The 16,375-nt window shown below is 33.9% G+C and overlaps 1 protein-coding gene across 1 annotated transcript; it reads right to left on the reverse strand.

Annotated features, from left to right (window-relative positions):
• Positions 1-2,746: 2,746 nt before the first annotated feature.
• On the reverse strand, positions 2,747-13,544 carry LOC132564736 (adenosine deaminase 2-like). The gene is made up of 9 exons (XM_060229367.1): positions 13,220-13,544; positions 11,099-11,245; positions 9,996-10,062; positions 8,891-9,101; positions 7,427-7,557; positions 6,805-7,004; positions 5,936-6,093; positions 4,606-4,808; positions 2,747-3,178 (listed from the first exon to the last, which is right to left on the reverse strand). The coding sequence occupies exons 1-9, from the start codon at positions 13,542-13,544 to the stop codon at positions 3,052-3,054; spliced, it is 1,569 nt and encodes a 522-aa protein (XP_060085350.1). The 3' UTR covers positions 2,747-3,051.
• Between the last annotated feature and the right edge of the window lie 2,831 nt (positions 13,545-16,375).

Consider the following 16,375-nt stretch of genomic DNA (forward strand, 5'->3'; position numbering starts at 1 on the left):
GCATACACAGATAAGACTAAGTTCCAGCATACACAGATAAGACTAAGTTCCAGCATACACAGATTAGACTAAGTTTCCATATACACTCAGAAGATACTTATCCTTCCAGAAAGTCTGGTGTTTACTCCGTGTAATTTTTGGGGTTTTTTTTTATATTTTGCTGATTAGTATTGGGATAGAATGATGTTTTGTTTTAAATCAAAATTTTTACACAATGATGGAATAAATCGGACATATGAATATTCAGAAAACCAGATTTGGCAACTAGATTTTATTTCACATAAATGCAACTAAAAGAAATTCTATGTAAAGATGAATTAACACAGATTAGAATAAATTACAAATGGAATTAGTTAAACTCTGTTTTGAAGGCACTTCAGTGGACAAAATGATGACAAATAATAAATGAATGACAGCACTTTCAAACAATAAAAACAACAAAGTTAGTCATGAATCAACTCATACTGGAATTTTATATTACCAGCGTAAAATATACATACCAAGATAATTTGGCAAATTACAGACCTCCACTGACATACCACTTCACCATAGTAAAGCCATACACCAAGTAGAAGTTCAAGTGGCTAATAGTGTAGGAGATAGAGCTGAGACAACTTTTCCTTCATGTAGGTCAAAGGTCAAAATTTAGGTCAGAATGACCTACTTTGAAATGCCCTACATTACCTTACCCAGGTGAACCTATCTCCCAAGTATGAAGTTCCAGTGACTAGTAGTTTAGGAGATAGGGCCCGTAAAAGCTTTTTTCTTTGATTTAGGTCAAAGGTCAAAAGGTAAAAGTGACCTACTTTTGATACGTGACTCATATCTCAAGTATAAAGGTCTTGTGATTAATAGTGTAGAGACATGGGGCAAAGAAAAAATAGCAGAATGATGGAATAAAGGAAGGACGGACAGACATAATGCAAAACGATAGTACCCTCCAATTCCCAGTGGAGAACCAATAAGTAGATCACTTGTTAATTTCTAGGCAGACGATAGGATTAATCCATGAAATTTTGTTAAAGATTTCTCTGCTCTTGATGTAGGTCTTGACTCCACGACAGTTGAGACAATTTCTGACTGTGGGCAAAATACGTTATTTCATCTTATACTAATCACTCTTGTTGGTACGCACAGGAAGGGTCTTATTGTGGGAGGAAATCTGAGTGTCTAGAAAAACTGATGTTGTCTGACAGTTGACCACTTACCTTTTCACGTCTGTCCCAAGGACCTTACCCCTGACGACTAAGTGAAAGGTGTCACCAATGGTCACCTGACCAATGAAGTTCCCCAGTACGACTATGAAATCCATTCCCCGTCCTCCAACCACCCATTTTTAAGCCTTGTTTTATATGTAAAAAGGAAACAACTAATTTTGCAACAATGTTATATGTTATAAGCTGGTGCAGATTAGTATTCAATGATTGTTTTCAGAAAACACTTCACTTATTAACTTATACTTAATATATATTACAATTTAATGATAGTACTTCTTGAAATATGTTCATGGGGTTAGTAATGTCAATAGAATAAAAGTTCTTACGACATTACCAGTAGAAGATTTGTCGGACCAATGACTAGTGTGAAGTGTATTAGTGTATGTAATACTACTGTTTGTGTTTTAAGATCTTCTTTTGCATTTAGTTCACCAATAACTTTTTCTGAGAGGATTTATTCTCACCACTATAATTTTTATCAGAAACACTTTAATTTTTATCATAAACACTTTCATTGTCATCAGAAACACTATCATTTTTATCATAAACACTTTCATTGTCATCAGAAACACTATCATTTTTATCATAAACACTATCATTATCATCAGAAACACTATAATATTTATCATAAACACTATCATTGTGATCAGAAACACTATCATTGTCATCAGAATCACTATCATTGTCATCACATTATCATTTTTATCATAAACACTATCATTTCATATAAAAAAAACAACTGTCATTTTCACCAGAAAACTATCACTTTTATCAGAAAATGACTAAAACTATATAAATAACAGAATGGTACAAAATGAACTAGAATTAAAATAGTAAATCGGATATAGCATAGCAAGTATGCAAATTAAGTGTGTGAGAACTACACAGAGTTTCAAAATGTTTGATGAAAACTGTACTGTAGAAGTTGTCAAGATAATATCCTGTACACAGACAGACAGATGAACAGACTGACAACCTGATTCCAGTACACTCTCTCTAACTTCCTTGCAGGCAGTATAATAATGGTAACAGAAAGAAAACCATATACACCCTTAAATATTAGCATAACACAGGGCAACCTTTAAACTTTAACATGACATCTTTTGGCACTTGCACTTTAACATGACTTAGTGTGACTATTTCAACATTAATTTAACATGACATGGTATGACTTTTTCAACATTGATTTAACATGACATGGTGTGACTTTTTCAACATTAATTTAACATGACATAGTATGACTTTTTCAACATTGATTTAACATGACATGGTGTGACTTTTTCAACATCAATTTAACATGACATGGTGTGACTATTTCAGCATTGATTTAACATGACATGGTGTGACTATTTCAACATTAATTTAACATGACATAGTGTTACTGTTTATGAAATAATGTTAAAACTGTTCACAAAATGTGTTTAATTCCACATTACATAATACACTATTTTGAATGTTACCTGAACATTCTAGTTTTGAAATATTGCATGCAATATATCAAAATAAATCACAAAATGACACAAGTGAATTTGAACAATCTAATGAGTAATTGATTGAATCCTTAATTAATGGTGAAAATCCATGCACTTGCCATCCAAACAAAAAAATCAAACAATGAATATCAAATGTAAAAATTTGATTAAATAAAGAATTTAAAGCAGTCTATTCGTGATTTTCTAAAACCCAAAATCACTCTCTGTTCAGTAAGCAGAAATCAATATATGTTTGCAATGGACCAAATTTTGGAAAAAGATTGAAAATTGTTGATGACCAGAGCACTAAATCAATGAGAGGACATACAAAAGATCCCACTGTTAAATCTGTGACTGTTGGCTCAGTATCTCCCAAACAAAGAATTATGAGGGATTCCATTGCCAAGGATCTTGTTTAAGAACTGGTTCCACTTGTACTCCCAGTTGAAAATGGCCTTACTCTTCTCCTCCCGTGACAGAGCACTGTGTCTGTAAAAATAAAAACAATGCGAGCATCATACAGTAAACAAACTTTGATGAGAAAATTAAGTAAACTGGCCAAAGTTTCGAGAATTTTCCTTAACTTGGCGAGTTTTCCTTAACTTAAAATTGCCCATAAGAAAATATTACATAAGTTAAGGAAATTTCCTTCAATCAATTTTTCTTTAACTGGGTAATGCTTCTCTTAAGATTTCCTTGGGCCTGGGAGTACATTTAGGCATATACACTAACTATTGGTAAGCATAATCAAAGAGAGGGCTCTACAGGGTATAATGGCTATATATTAAGTTTATCGATAAGCTGAAAACTATTTCACCACTGATGACAAGTATCTATGAATCCATCATTTTGAATTTCTATTCCTATTCAGAGCTGGCATCTCCTAAACTAAAGGTGGAAAGTAAAAAGCTGTTCAGAGAATTCTGTCTGAGAAAGGAGATTCATCAAAGTCATTCATTTCTGTCTGGCCTAGAAAGATATATCTCGAGCCACAAGCAAGATTTTGTAAGCCTACAACAAGTTTTCTTCATCTACATTGCAAAGAGGTTAAAGATTATATTTCAACAATGCATCAAGACATAAGATAGGGAAAAGCATGAAAGTATCCCCTACACTGTTTAAAAGACACACAATATAGATAGAAGTACACAGTGGGTGGCAATGGGTGATATTTTTGTTCATTAGTTTACCCCATTATAACGGTTTAAATAAATGAATAATAAGTGGACGATATGGGATTTAATTTTTTTTCTAGAAACTGTTAAATTTGTAATTTTGCCAAATAGTTTCTAATCTGTTTCCATGGAAGCAAGGAAAAATGACAACCCCTCCACTACAAAAGTCACACCACTGAAGTGATAGAATGATAAGTGGACAAAGTTTTACATATCTTGAACAGTTTCTTACTTCAGGAACAGCAAAAATTTTAAGTTTGGCCTTTATCTATGGTAACCGAAAAGCAAATAAAAAAATGAGAACTCCTCCGTTGCAAATGACACAACCCAATACTAGCTTGATAATTGTAAAAAAGTTCCAGGTAGTTATTTGTAATAGTTTGGGAGTCATGCTCCCATCAAATGAAATTTGTAATTGCAAAAGGCACTACTAGAGTAATAGCTTTATAACTGTATCAATGCTTGAGTAGTTATCAGACAGAGCCCAATTTAACATCCACTAGAAAAGCGTTTCTCAGGGGAAAATAATAACCACTGCTTGATATTTGCAACATAACTAATGCCATTATCCAACTGGGTCATGGCTATTCTGCATGAAGTGATGATATAACATTATTGTGATTAATGATGGTACATTTAAGCTGGCTTTCGCTTGGTAGGTTAAGGACGATTGCATTTGCCAATTGCCAAAGAAGCTAAGCATAATGACATCCAATTAATTCTGCAAGTTCTGTTACTTACTCTAAAGAATTGATGGCCAGCTTTTTCAACATTGCCAGGTCTGCGTCAGCACCAGCAAGGCCCATGAACGCCATGTAGAAGTCATAGGATAATCCCCGAGCACCCCAGACAGAGGGATCATCTGCACTGATTACCACGGGGAAATTCTCAGCGATGAGGGTGGAAGCTGGATGGTTCCTCAGGTCATCCACCAATTTCAACACCTGAGTTAGATTTAACATGAAGACAAGAGTAAAGGGTTTAATGAAGAGAAGGATTTTTTGGAAGAATGTCAATTTTCAGAATTATCAAAATTAAAAAAACTGGGAATATTTCTGTTAGTCCATTGCATTTGGTATCAGATACACCTGGCTCCCAGTTATTTAGAATGATAATTTACAATGATAATCATAAAACCAGATATTATACATAGCCCTGTTACAATATTTTTATAATATTTCACTGATGAAAGACTTCCTAAAATAATACCTACTGTGCTTCATTGCTTGCAATCAATATGCTTATCAGAGGTGGACAAAATAAACATTATATCATATGTATAAGTACATAATTTACAATCATGTCAGATTTTAAATCACAAATTACATTTAATTTAAAGTATATGTCTATTTCCTTGTTTGATATCTGGTAAATATCAGATAATATTTTTAAGTTAATAAATCCATTGGTGGTAACAAGCCCACCTACATCTATTGGAGTTCCAGTAGAAATACCAGCAAATCTGTATCTTCATCATCTGATTGAACACAGTCTCCTGTGTAGATACATATATTTTAACTTTTTAACCTCCTTAATTGGTTATACATGTTTGATAATTAACCTGGTTATCTTTTTAACCTCCTTAACTGGTTATACATGTCTGATATTTAACCTGGTTATCTTTTTAACCTCCTTAACTGGTTATACATGTCTGATAACTAACCTGGTTACCTTTTTAACCTCCTTAACTGGTTATACATGTCTGATAACTAACCTGGTTATCTTTTTAACCTCCTTAACTGGTTATACATGTCTGATAACTAACCTGGTTATCTTTTTAACCTCCTTAACTGGTTATACATGTTTGATAACTAACCTGGTTACCTTTTTAACCTCCTTAACTGGTTATACATGTCTGATAACTAACCTGGTTATCTTTTTAACCTCCTTAACTGGTTATACATGTTTGATAACTAACCTGGTTATCTTTTTAACCTCCTTAACTGGTTATAAATGTTTGATAACTAACCTGGTTATCTTTTTAACCTCCTTAACTGGCTATACATGTTTTATAACTAACCTGGTTATCTTTTTAACCTCCTTAACTGGTTATACATGTCTGATAACTAACCTGGTTGGATATGGGATTAACCTCTATGGCTATTCCTTTACTTTTTACCATACTCTTCGCCACTGGATGTTTATCTAAGGCGTAACCATGACCAATGCGACTTGTGTTTAATAGCACAGCATCTATCAAATTGTTGTCTGTAGGTGTCCCCTGCCAGTCTGTTAAACAATGAAGGTCATACAAAGGTCAGAGAAACAAGCAAAGTCATATCAATGTCACAGGAATAATAACAACATATAAATATATATATATGTGATAAAAAGTGAAGTTGGTGGGGTCTGTTCTTGTGTCTGAGTTTTGATATTTAAGTCTTTATGAACATGCATCACCCCATCTCTGGTGGACCCCACTGTCATATCACCCCATCTCTGGTGGACCCAACTGTCCTATCAGCCCATCTCTAGTGGACTCCACTGTCATATCATCCCATCTCTGGTGGACCCCACTGCCATATCACCCCATCTTTAGTGGACTCAAATGTCATATCAACCCAATTCTAGTGGACTCCATTGTCATATCACCCCATCTCTAGACGTCTCCACTCTCATATCACCCCATCTCTAGTGGACTCCACTATCATATCACCCCATCTCTAATAAACTCCACTGTCATATCACTGTCATATAATTCTGTTAGCTGTCAGCAATAGACCACACAATTATCCATTGTAAGGAGTTTAAGGCAAATATACAAGTTGATTTCTCTTAACAGAAAACTACTTCAATATGGCAACAAACCTGAAATAAAAATCAAACCTTCCACAAAAACAGGGACACTTACAATATTTGCAGTTGTAATAAATTCTTCCCAGGCATTCAATTATCTTCATCATTGTTAATAAGGCACAGTCTGAAATCATAAGTACATACCTGTCTCTCCGGCATGGAAGAAGTAAGGCAGATTAATGTTTTGCTGTGAGGGATAGAGAAGGGCGTTAATGTAGTCTATAAGGGGGATCCCTGGATCCTCCTGTCCCACCAAGTCGTAGCCAACAAACAGACCTGGGAACTGTTGTAGCATTGCTACAGATTCCTTCACCTGGTTTAGTACGTCACTGGCAGGTACAAACCTGTTGTAATGTAAATTTGGAAACATTGTTTACTTCATATATGTTAGTAAATCATAGTTGTAATCATAATTATTGAATAATTCTAAAATTATTGTAAAGTTGTTTTACTTTGCAGGGCTAATATTTTGCAGTTGTCATAATTTGGACTATAAATTGGTATACATGTACTCATTCTTATAATTCAAATTTCTTTACATTTGATTGAATTTGTGCTATCTTCGATGGCCATAAATACGGTGAAATTAATTCCCCCACAAATATCGCCAGCTACATAGAAATGGTTACGACTTAAATCTGCATGCAAAATTATTGGTAACACATGTACATGTAGTAAAAACCAAAAAGAAACAAAACCAGAACACTTCTGAAATGACTTTGACTGAGATCTAACATGTCCTTATGACTTTAAGTGAAGTCTTTACCTGAGACCCGATCTAATGATACGAGCACCAGTAAAATCTGGATAGTCCTTTATAAACTGGTCCAGATTCTGTCTATATATCTCCATCACCTGTGTCTTGTTGTTGATAGTACTGCCATCCAGATTGTAGAGCTTTCAATGAAGAAAGGGAATATTTTCATTTGTTGTTACATATTAATTGTTTAAATAATAATAACTTACCGTGTCAAATTTGTAACCAACAGATGTTTGAAATACAGGACTGTATCATTATAAGTCATTGTAAAAGTAGTCATTATCGATGGGTTCAATTTGTTCATGTTTCATGGATGAATGAAAACCACAAAAAACAGATACCTTCAAAATCTATACAGAAAAGCATAGTCAGTTTTGTTTCTGTGACAAATAAAGATTTAAAGTTTTTGTAAAACTTCCCCAAAAATTGCCTTTACAATACAGTAAATAGATCAGATGACAATATCAATACCTGATCCAAACATAGCATTATCAAGTTATTTAACGTTTTGTAGGTCCAAATCAATGGCACGTATCTATGATGAGAACAATATTTAACAAGAGTACCGCAAAGCGGAACAAAATACGCCCGTGAATATCCAAAACAGCAAAGAAGCATAACACAATTTCATATCATGGTGATTAAGCCTACCAAGTTTCATAAAGATCGGCTGAAAAATGTAGGAGATCTCCGGACAAATAAAAGTTTACGCCGGACGCCGGACGGACGGACAGCGCCATACCATAATACGTCCGTCTTTAAACGGGCGTATAAAAATCAGCAGAAAATGGTTGTGATTATACATGTTTCAAAGATAATACCAGATTGTTGGCACAACTGATCTAAACAAAAATTAACTGTAAATGAATCGGTAACAAAAGTCCCCCAAACTTTCCTTACAGTCATGACTGATACTTCGACATAGGAGAAGAATGTCTGCAAGACAGGCTAGCATGCACTTCTAAAAATATTAAACAAAAACCTTGACACTGACTTGGAACAACTACTTCAATAAAAACGTTCAATTAATTCTCTGGCCAGCCATTTTGTCCAATCAGAAGACAGATGTCATATTACATACCAAATTTTATTTAAATTGAGCAATATCTGAATTTCGACCAATCAGAAACCTTAAATACGCTGCCATTTTGGTAACAATCTTATTTCTTACAACACTTAGAGAATGTTCTACAGTTATCTTTTCTACCAATTCTCAGCTGGATATGCTGAATAGAACAAAATTTATAGGTAAAAAAATATTAGCCAATCAAGAGCCAGAAAATTATGACTTTCATGCCAAATATTAAAACAAAACTTGTTTATGCATCTAAAGGCTATCAGTATTTGATCTTCAAAGTTTGGTGTCAATGAAAATTCATGAAGATGTTGAAGGAGATGTTGAAAAAGTTTCAGGCAGAAAGAGGATCTGGAAGAAAAGAGGAGGAGGAAGAGGAGATTTAATTAACTCACCTCTGGTAGTAGAGCTCTTGTTTCCAGATACTGAACATTGTCATCATGGAATTCTTTAAGAGACTCATAAAAATATTTCCCAAACACAGGTGCGTAGTTGATGAGCCCATTCGCAACATCCAAGACTCGAAGAAATTCCGTCCAAACAACATCTATTGTGGGGTAAGTCTTCACAGGATCAGGAACTACCAAGGACATACTGTTATACAGCCTAAAAATACAACACCTGTTTGGTCAGGAACTGCCCTCGATATACTGTTGTACAATCTATCAATACAACATCTGTCGGGTCAGGAATTACCCACAACATACCATTGTACAAGGTATTAAACTAACACCTGCTGAGTCAGGAACTACCCACAACATACCGTTGTACAAGGTATTAATCTAACACCTGCTGAGTCAGGAACTACCCACAAAATAACGTTGTACAAGGTATTAATCTAACACCTTCTGAGTCAAGAACTACAAACCATATAAAGGATACACATGATGCAGTCATAAAACCTACACATAAATATGTAGATACTTTAAAACAGTTTCAGTGTGACATCTTGAATACTCTTGAGCTTTTGACCAAACCACAACCAAAATGTATCTATATTGTTTCAGAAATCATTGTCTGTAAAATCACTTACAAGATTTTTTAACTTAAAGATGAGACAAAGAATTTTTAACTTTGGGACACCTTGGTTGGACATTAAATAATAAGCTTCATGTTTAGAAGTCTTTGAGACACTCTCAAAGGGACTACCTAATTCTTTTTCTTTCACCTATTTTCTCAAAGTTTTCCCCGGAAATCTCCTTTCCTTTCAAATTTAAGTCAGAAGCTGGTATGTATATCCAAATTATTTAAAGTCTTATTTGTTGATCTTGATTTTGAGGACAAACAAAAGTAGACTAAAGAGAGAACCAGGTCTGTACAATGGTATCCAAAATTTACAGGTAGGTAATATATTTTTCTGAGATTTTTATTTACTATATAAAAAAATACTGGCTAAATATTCAATTTGGTGCTTTTATTGATGAACGCAGATATTGCAAAGTTAAACCACCTGCAAATACATTATCTTTTTATCATATATATAGTAAAGTATATACTTACATTTCATCAAATTGCCCTTGATTGGGAGAATTCTGTCGCTCAGTCGCCACCAATTTCCAGGGACAACCTTATACAGCAGAGAAAAAACATCAGCATAATCTCGTATGTTATATCCATCGCCTCTCTGCATAGACCAATCTTTTATGTAAAACAGTGATAATTTCTAAACTTGAAACATCATTTCTCTCTAGATGAATATTTCACTTAAAAAAAAGCAGCTAACAAGAGATTCCACAGAGATATTGACACCCACCATTGTTTGATCTTTATCTGCTCTTTGAAAGTTGAATCTTTCCCTTCTTTTCTCTGTTTTTGCTCTTAATGATATGAAATTTGAGCATCCCTTTGCAGAAATAGCCATAACCATTACCACTAAATCCAAAATGGTCATCTGGAAGCCATTTTTTTCTGATCAGTCTCAAAGACAAAAAGGCACCAGGAGAGACCCAAAATCAAACGGACACATTCAAAATCCAAGATGGCTGCCTGTCCAATTTTTTTGTTTTTCTGATCAGATCCAAAATCAAATGGGCACATCTAGGCATCAAAGGGAACCTACATATGAAATTTGAGAAGGATCTATTCTGCAGTTCTCAAGAAAAAGTGATAACAAACTTGCAAAAGTCAAAATCCAGGATGGCTGCCTGTCGGTCATTTTGTTTTCCTGATCAGACCAAAAATCAAATGGGTAAAACTAGGCATCAAAGGGAACCTACATATATAATTTGAGAAAGATCCAATGAGGAGTACTTCTCAAGAAATAGCATTAACAAACTCAAATGAAAAAATCAAAGATGGCCGCCTATCAGCCATTTTGGTTTTTTTTTCTGATAAGTCCCAAAACTAAAACAGGCATAACTAGGCACCAAGGGGAACATACATCTGAAATTTGAGAAAGATCCATCCAGTTCTTCTCAAGAAAAAGCGATAACAAAATGCGTTTAGGATGGATGGACAGACGGACCAAGGACGTAGGGTGATTTGAACAGCACACTATCTGATGATGGTGAGCATAAAAAGAACATGAAAATAATTCAATATCAAAGATATATAAGCTAATACCAATCAAGAACTGTGGAAATGTTGTGATAAATTACACCTACCAGGATTTGAAGGAGGAGTCTGAAAGAAGTGGTACTGGATTTTATTGTTTTGATCTGTACACATGTAGCAATGTTCCATGTAGGTAACATTCTTCACTAGCCAGGAAATATCTGCCATTGAACAGTCATGCAGATGGAGAGCTCCACCTTCAACACACATATACATAGGCAAAGTGTAAAAGTCAAAGTACAAAGTGATATCATTATAATTTCCTGTCACCAGAAGTATATACATATATGTAACATATGTTACAGGCATAAAAATAACAACATTTAGTCATTTGGATATTGAGTGAAAGTCATCAGAAAATTGTAATTATTTTGATCTTTGCTACTTTGAAAAAGGTTGAGGATCATTCATTTTAACAGAATTAGTAGCCATACAAGATGGTGAAATTCATCCCAGAATATTACTGGCCCAAATATCATGACCGAGGGCCACTTGCTCATTAGGGGGAAAGTCATTAAAACATTTCAAACATTCAACTTTTGTGACCTTGCAAGAGGGTCAAAATGTCATCCAATTGGGTCAAGATATCATCAAACATGGCAGCCCTTCATCCCAGCATAATACAGGCTTGATATCAACATGCTTGGCCTCTTTGCTAATGAGACCAAGTTGTTTAAAGATATTAAGACATTTTCACTGTGACCTTGAAAGTATATATTTTGGTTTATTTGAATTAATAATCCTAATAAAGTTACCCTGAGCCTCTGAGTTATAGAAAAAGAAGCTGTTAAAAGGTAAAAATTGACACTGGATTGTCAAGCATAAGTTACTTGCCCTTTTAAACTACAAAAAAAATTAAACCATTGAGAAAAAAAATCAGCCTTTCCAAAAATATTCGGTGAATAGTTTGAACTATAGAGTGATCTTTTAAAATATTAAAAAAATATGGCTGCAAGTTCATAAAAAATACAATATCTGTACCCAATTGTTTTGTACAACAGATTATGTCTTTTCCTTTCCTTGTGACCTTACATGACAACCCAGATGTCAGATGCCCACGCTTTAATAGTTCTTATCATCACACTGGACTGATAATATCTAGGTGAATGTTTAAGACAGGAACCTATAAGGCCAAAATAATTAAACATCTGTTTTTCCGCTTTCTGCTTGAAAATAATTCTCTCAATATTGCTGATAAAAAAATTTGATTTCATATCTATGTGCTTTGATGCCTTAATTCAAAATAACAGAAATGAAAAAAGAAATACTCAACATTAACTCTCAATTGATTTTTCTCTCTTCGGTATAGAATTCTAATCATATTCAGGAACATACCTTTAAGTATTATCAAAAAATCATGTTTTATATTACCAAGTACACATTATGAAATTAATGATTTGGCCTAATGGACTGAAATAGACTATGAAAGTCTTTCTCTCTATATTAGTGGACCATGTGAGGTCTATATGTGCTCACTCCCTATGTATGTAATAACAGGGAAGCACGCATGCAGTTCTGCTATATGCCCCTTATAACAGATACAAAAAAAAACCAAAATATTTATAAAAAAGAAATTCAATACTATGCAAACGATTACAAATAATTACAAAACCTTATGCTAACATGACAACCTATAAACAGCTCCATAAGACAGCGGTCTAGGACATACTTGTAACTCTGAAATTTAGTTTTCATTGACTGAAATCTCGTCTCAGCCGACAGATATGACCAATGGACACATAGTAGTTTTATTACAAAGTGAATGGCAGATATATCAGACATATAAATTACTAGCAAGTATCTATTTTAAACTATATTATTATTATTTTTGTTATTATTTCATTTTGTTTTTTTAATTATTATTCTATATATACTTTTACAATTATAAACACATAAATGATGGTTTAACTTGTATCAGCCTTCCTGTATAGAATCTAAGCACAGGTTATCTCCCCTGTCACATTGTGGTTAAGGCTGTGATGTAAAATCATATGACCATCTGCTAGTGTGGACGGTCTCCAACCAGATAGTCGATTCCTTGTGCCTATGTAATAGTCAGATATATATCTGTTTTGTGGACTGTCGATCGATTTATATATAATTCATTTTCGATAGATCATTTATGATACGGTTGTTCATGTACAATAATTCCATGTATTGTAGTCTATTACCTTTGGGCATTGCCTGGATAATCTGAAAAACTGCGCTCTTTTCGATTAAAGGTTTTCCTAGGAAAAAGTGAACCGACGGTAGAAACGATGGACCGTTTGCTGCTCTGGAGATGTTGATTTCTTTCTGTTTAGCATCCATCAGTATTCGATTCACCTGTTGCTCACGAGCCGATAACCGTACTCTTCCCCCGATTCTAGAGTTAATTTCGCCATTCATAATTTGTTCTCTTTGTTGTAAATAAGTCGCACTGGACATTTCAACTGGAATACCAAACACATTTTCAACCACAATCACACAGATTGTGAATATTACTAAGGCCTCCATCACAAACGAATGACTCCGCGACAATACCGAAACTAGAAATATTGACCTACTAATATAGACAATATATAGTCTGTTTCAAGTAACTTCAATATTTTATCAATTATAATCTGCTTTCAAACTTTACAAGTATTTACTTACGTATTTCAATGATTTCACAATCCTTTACATATTTCATCACAATACCAAGACGTTAACCATAAGAAAATTCGTTCGTATATTAACAAGTGATGCTAGCACGAGCTTATATAATTATATTAGGTATAGACATATCCAAGTCCGTGACATCAATGAGTATAAGTCATAAATGATACGGAAATGAAGCTATAAAAATCACTCATATCATATATGTCCCGATAGGCTCATGAATTTGAGAAAAAGTACATCATCTGACCAAGACCACGTCTAGCCTATCGACTTTAAAATGGGTCTGACGTCGATGAGCTGATAGGTTCGCGGGATTTTTTCTTTTTTTCTTTTCATCAAACGAAATCATGAAAAAGAAACGCATGTCTGTGGTTATTGATTTATTTCTGTGGTAATAGACTATAAAGACCATTATATATCTTTGTCTAATATATTGGTTATCGACCTTCAGGTTTTAGGTAAAACGGAAGGTATCATTGAAAGGTATCACTGCAAAAATAATGAAATACCCCCCCCCCCCCCCCCCCACATTTTTTTTATTTTTTTTTATTTTACAGAATTATCATAACTACTCCACAACTAGATGACATGTGGCTATAGATAACTGTCTACATAAAAGTATGTCGGTTTCCATTTTGAATCTTTCCGATGGATTTTATAGGATGTCAGATATAAAAAAAAAAAAAAAAAACTTCATTTATATTTCAGTTGTTTTAAAGCGGTAACTTTAAAACGAGGTTGTTTTGATTCAAGAAGAAAGACAACAAGATGACTTGTTTGCAACAAACCCTTCTGTATGGCAAGATGACATTTTCTCTGAGCATTTTAAGATGGATGTTACAGGGAAAATATGGAATGTTATGAAACAAACATATTCTCTCTTAGCAGTCGTAATGTTTTTAAAGATTTCAAGTCAGCTGCTGAAACTATGAAGCGAGGGATTTTACAGGATGGGACCTTATCAGTCTAATCTTCCTTACTTATTTGCTAAATGATGTTGAATTTAGCGGGAAAAGATCGGCAGTACTATCCTTGCGTGTCAGTATACCCACACAAACCGAGGGTATATGTCTGGTCGGCCGAGTAACGCTTATATTTGACAACATTTTCTTTCTTTCTGTGAGTTATACAGTCGACAGAGGAGATTTTCATGTCCCTCCATTAAATCTATGATTGCTGATTTTACGTGTAATAAGCAGTCTTGTGTTCCTTGTGAGTTGATTATATATGAATCGAAATAACCAATTGTAGAAAGTATAATACGTGTTGGCGGTTTGCTGAATAGCAAAAACAATAATATTGAACACACAGTACATGCATGTTCTACGATGAAATGTCCTTAATTGGTTCTGGAGCACATCCCAATCTAATTAAAATCACACTTGTAATTCAACCCCTCTACAATACATTACAATACATCCATTTGCTCTCAGTCCCCTTTACTACGGCAAAAATAATTAAGTGTAAAGTTTATCCTTCAGCATTGTATAATTTTGAATCGTGGAAATTAAAGCGACATAAAATGTACGCGTTACAAAAAGCACAGAATTTCTTTGTTAAATCAATTCAAGGGTTCAGTTTGAGAACTAGAACAGATAAATGTACATCTCTAATCGGTTGGTTTTCAATTGAAGTATATATAGTGATAAAGAAAATGCTATTTCTTGGTAGAATGACGTAACATTCTCATTCAACGCTTATTCGAAGTTACTTTGTCTCATTTCATCAGATGATTTCGGTTCCTGATATTATTGCTTTTCTGCAAAAAATATCAATTGTCCTATGTTATTGATGAATCTATAGAGAATGACGTATTCTCAAGCAGATTTAAACGGAAAATTTTAATGAGTGACAATGTTAGAAAATACGAAGAGACGAAACTATGTGAAAGAATGCAAACCGATTACGGCTTTTCTCGAATTATTCTCTTACATAATAGTATACTGTTTCCGGTTCGGGTACTTGCTCTACGTTTTCCACATTATAGTTTCTATTTTCAGAAAACTGTTAACTTAAGCGTTGAAATGCGCAATAGGGATACCGTTGACCTGTGTCATTACCGTGGTATGTGTCATGTATATGTAATACTGGTCTATGAGGTAGCTAATTATATCATATTTTACAGCATAAGGGAAATTACTCCATTCCGGAATTTAGTTGTTTTTGTCATTAATTTGTACATAAATCCGGATAAGTTGACCAGGGAATGTTTTTAAAATGATAATCCAGATTAAAGCTACTTTGAAGATTTGATCTAGTGTTTTATTCTTAACAATTATATCCTTTTACTTATAAAGTACACTACATATGATATATAAATATGTTTGCATACTGAGATGTTATAGTTACGTGACCAGGTCCGGTGCATACAGTGAAAGATATATATTTTGTCGCCTACCTTAAAATAAAGCTTAAATACCAACGGATACCCGTTCTTCTCGGCGGTATCATCAATTATGATTTATCCACATTGAAGCTTGAAGATCTTTGAATAAATTCTATTGTTCCAATATAAGAATTCGGCTACATTTTCACCAAGCATAATTTAGCATTATGTTATTTGCAGTTTGTATTTCAAAATGTGTTTCATGTTTCGGTAGAGTTAAATGCATATTACACAATATTATGATTATAACATATATCTGAATATGTTTTGTGATTATTCAAAATGATTGATTAGTACAGTT

The sequence above is a fragment of the Ylistrum balloti genome, unplaced genomic scaffold, assembly GCF_031769215.1.
Source record: "Ylistrum balloti isolate Yb309-2 unplaced genomic scaffold, AGI_CSIRO_Ybal_v1 Utg372666, whole genome shotgun sequence".
Classification (NCBI taxonomy): Eukaryota; Metazoa; Mollusca; class Bivalvia; order Pectinida; family Pectinidae; genus Ylistrum; species Ylistrum balloti.

Coding starts and splice junctions, on each gene's coding strand:
- LOC132564736 (XM_060229367.1), bottom strand. CDS start 13,544: ATGGAGGCCTTAGTAATATTCACAATCTGTGTGATTGTGGTTGAAAAT. Junction 10,063..11,098: donor GACTCCTCCTTCAAATCCTG/GTAGGTGTAATT, acceptor CTGCTGTATAAG/GTTGTCCCTGGAAATTGGTG. Junction 9,102..9,995: donor CAAGGGCAATTTGATGAAAT/GTAAGTATATAC, acceptor TTGTATTTTTAG/GCTGTATAACAGTATGTCCT.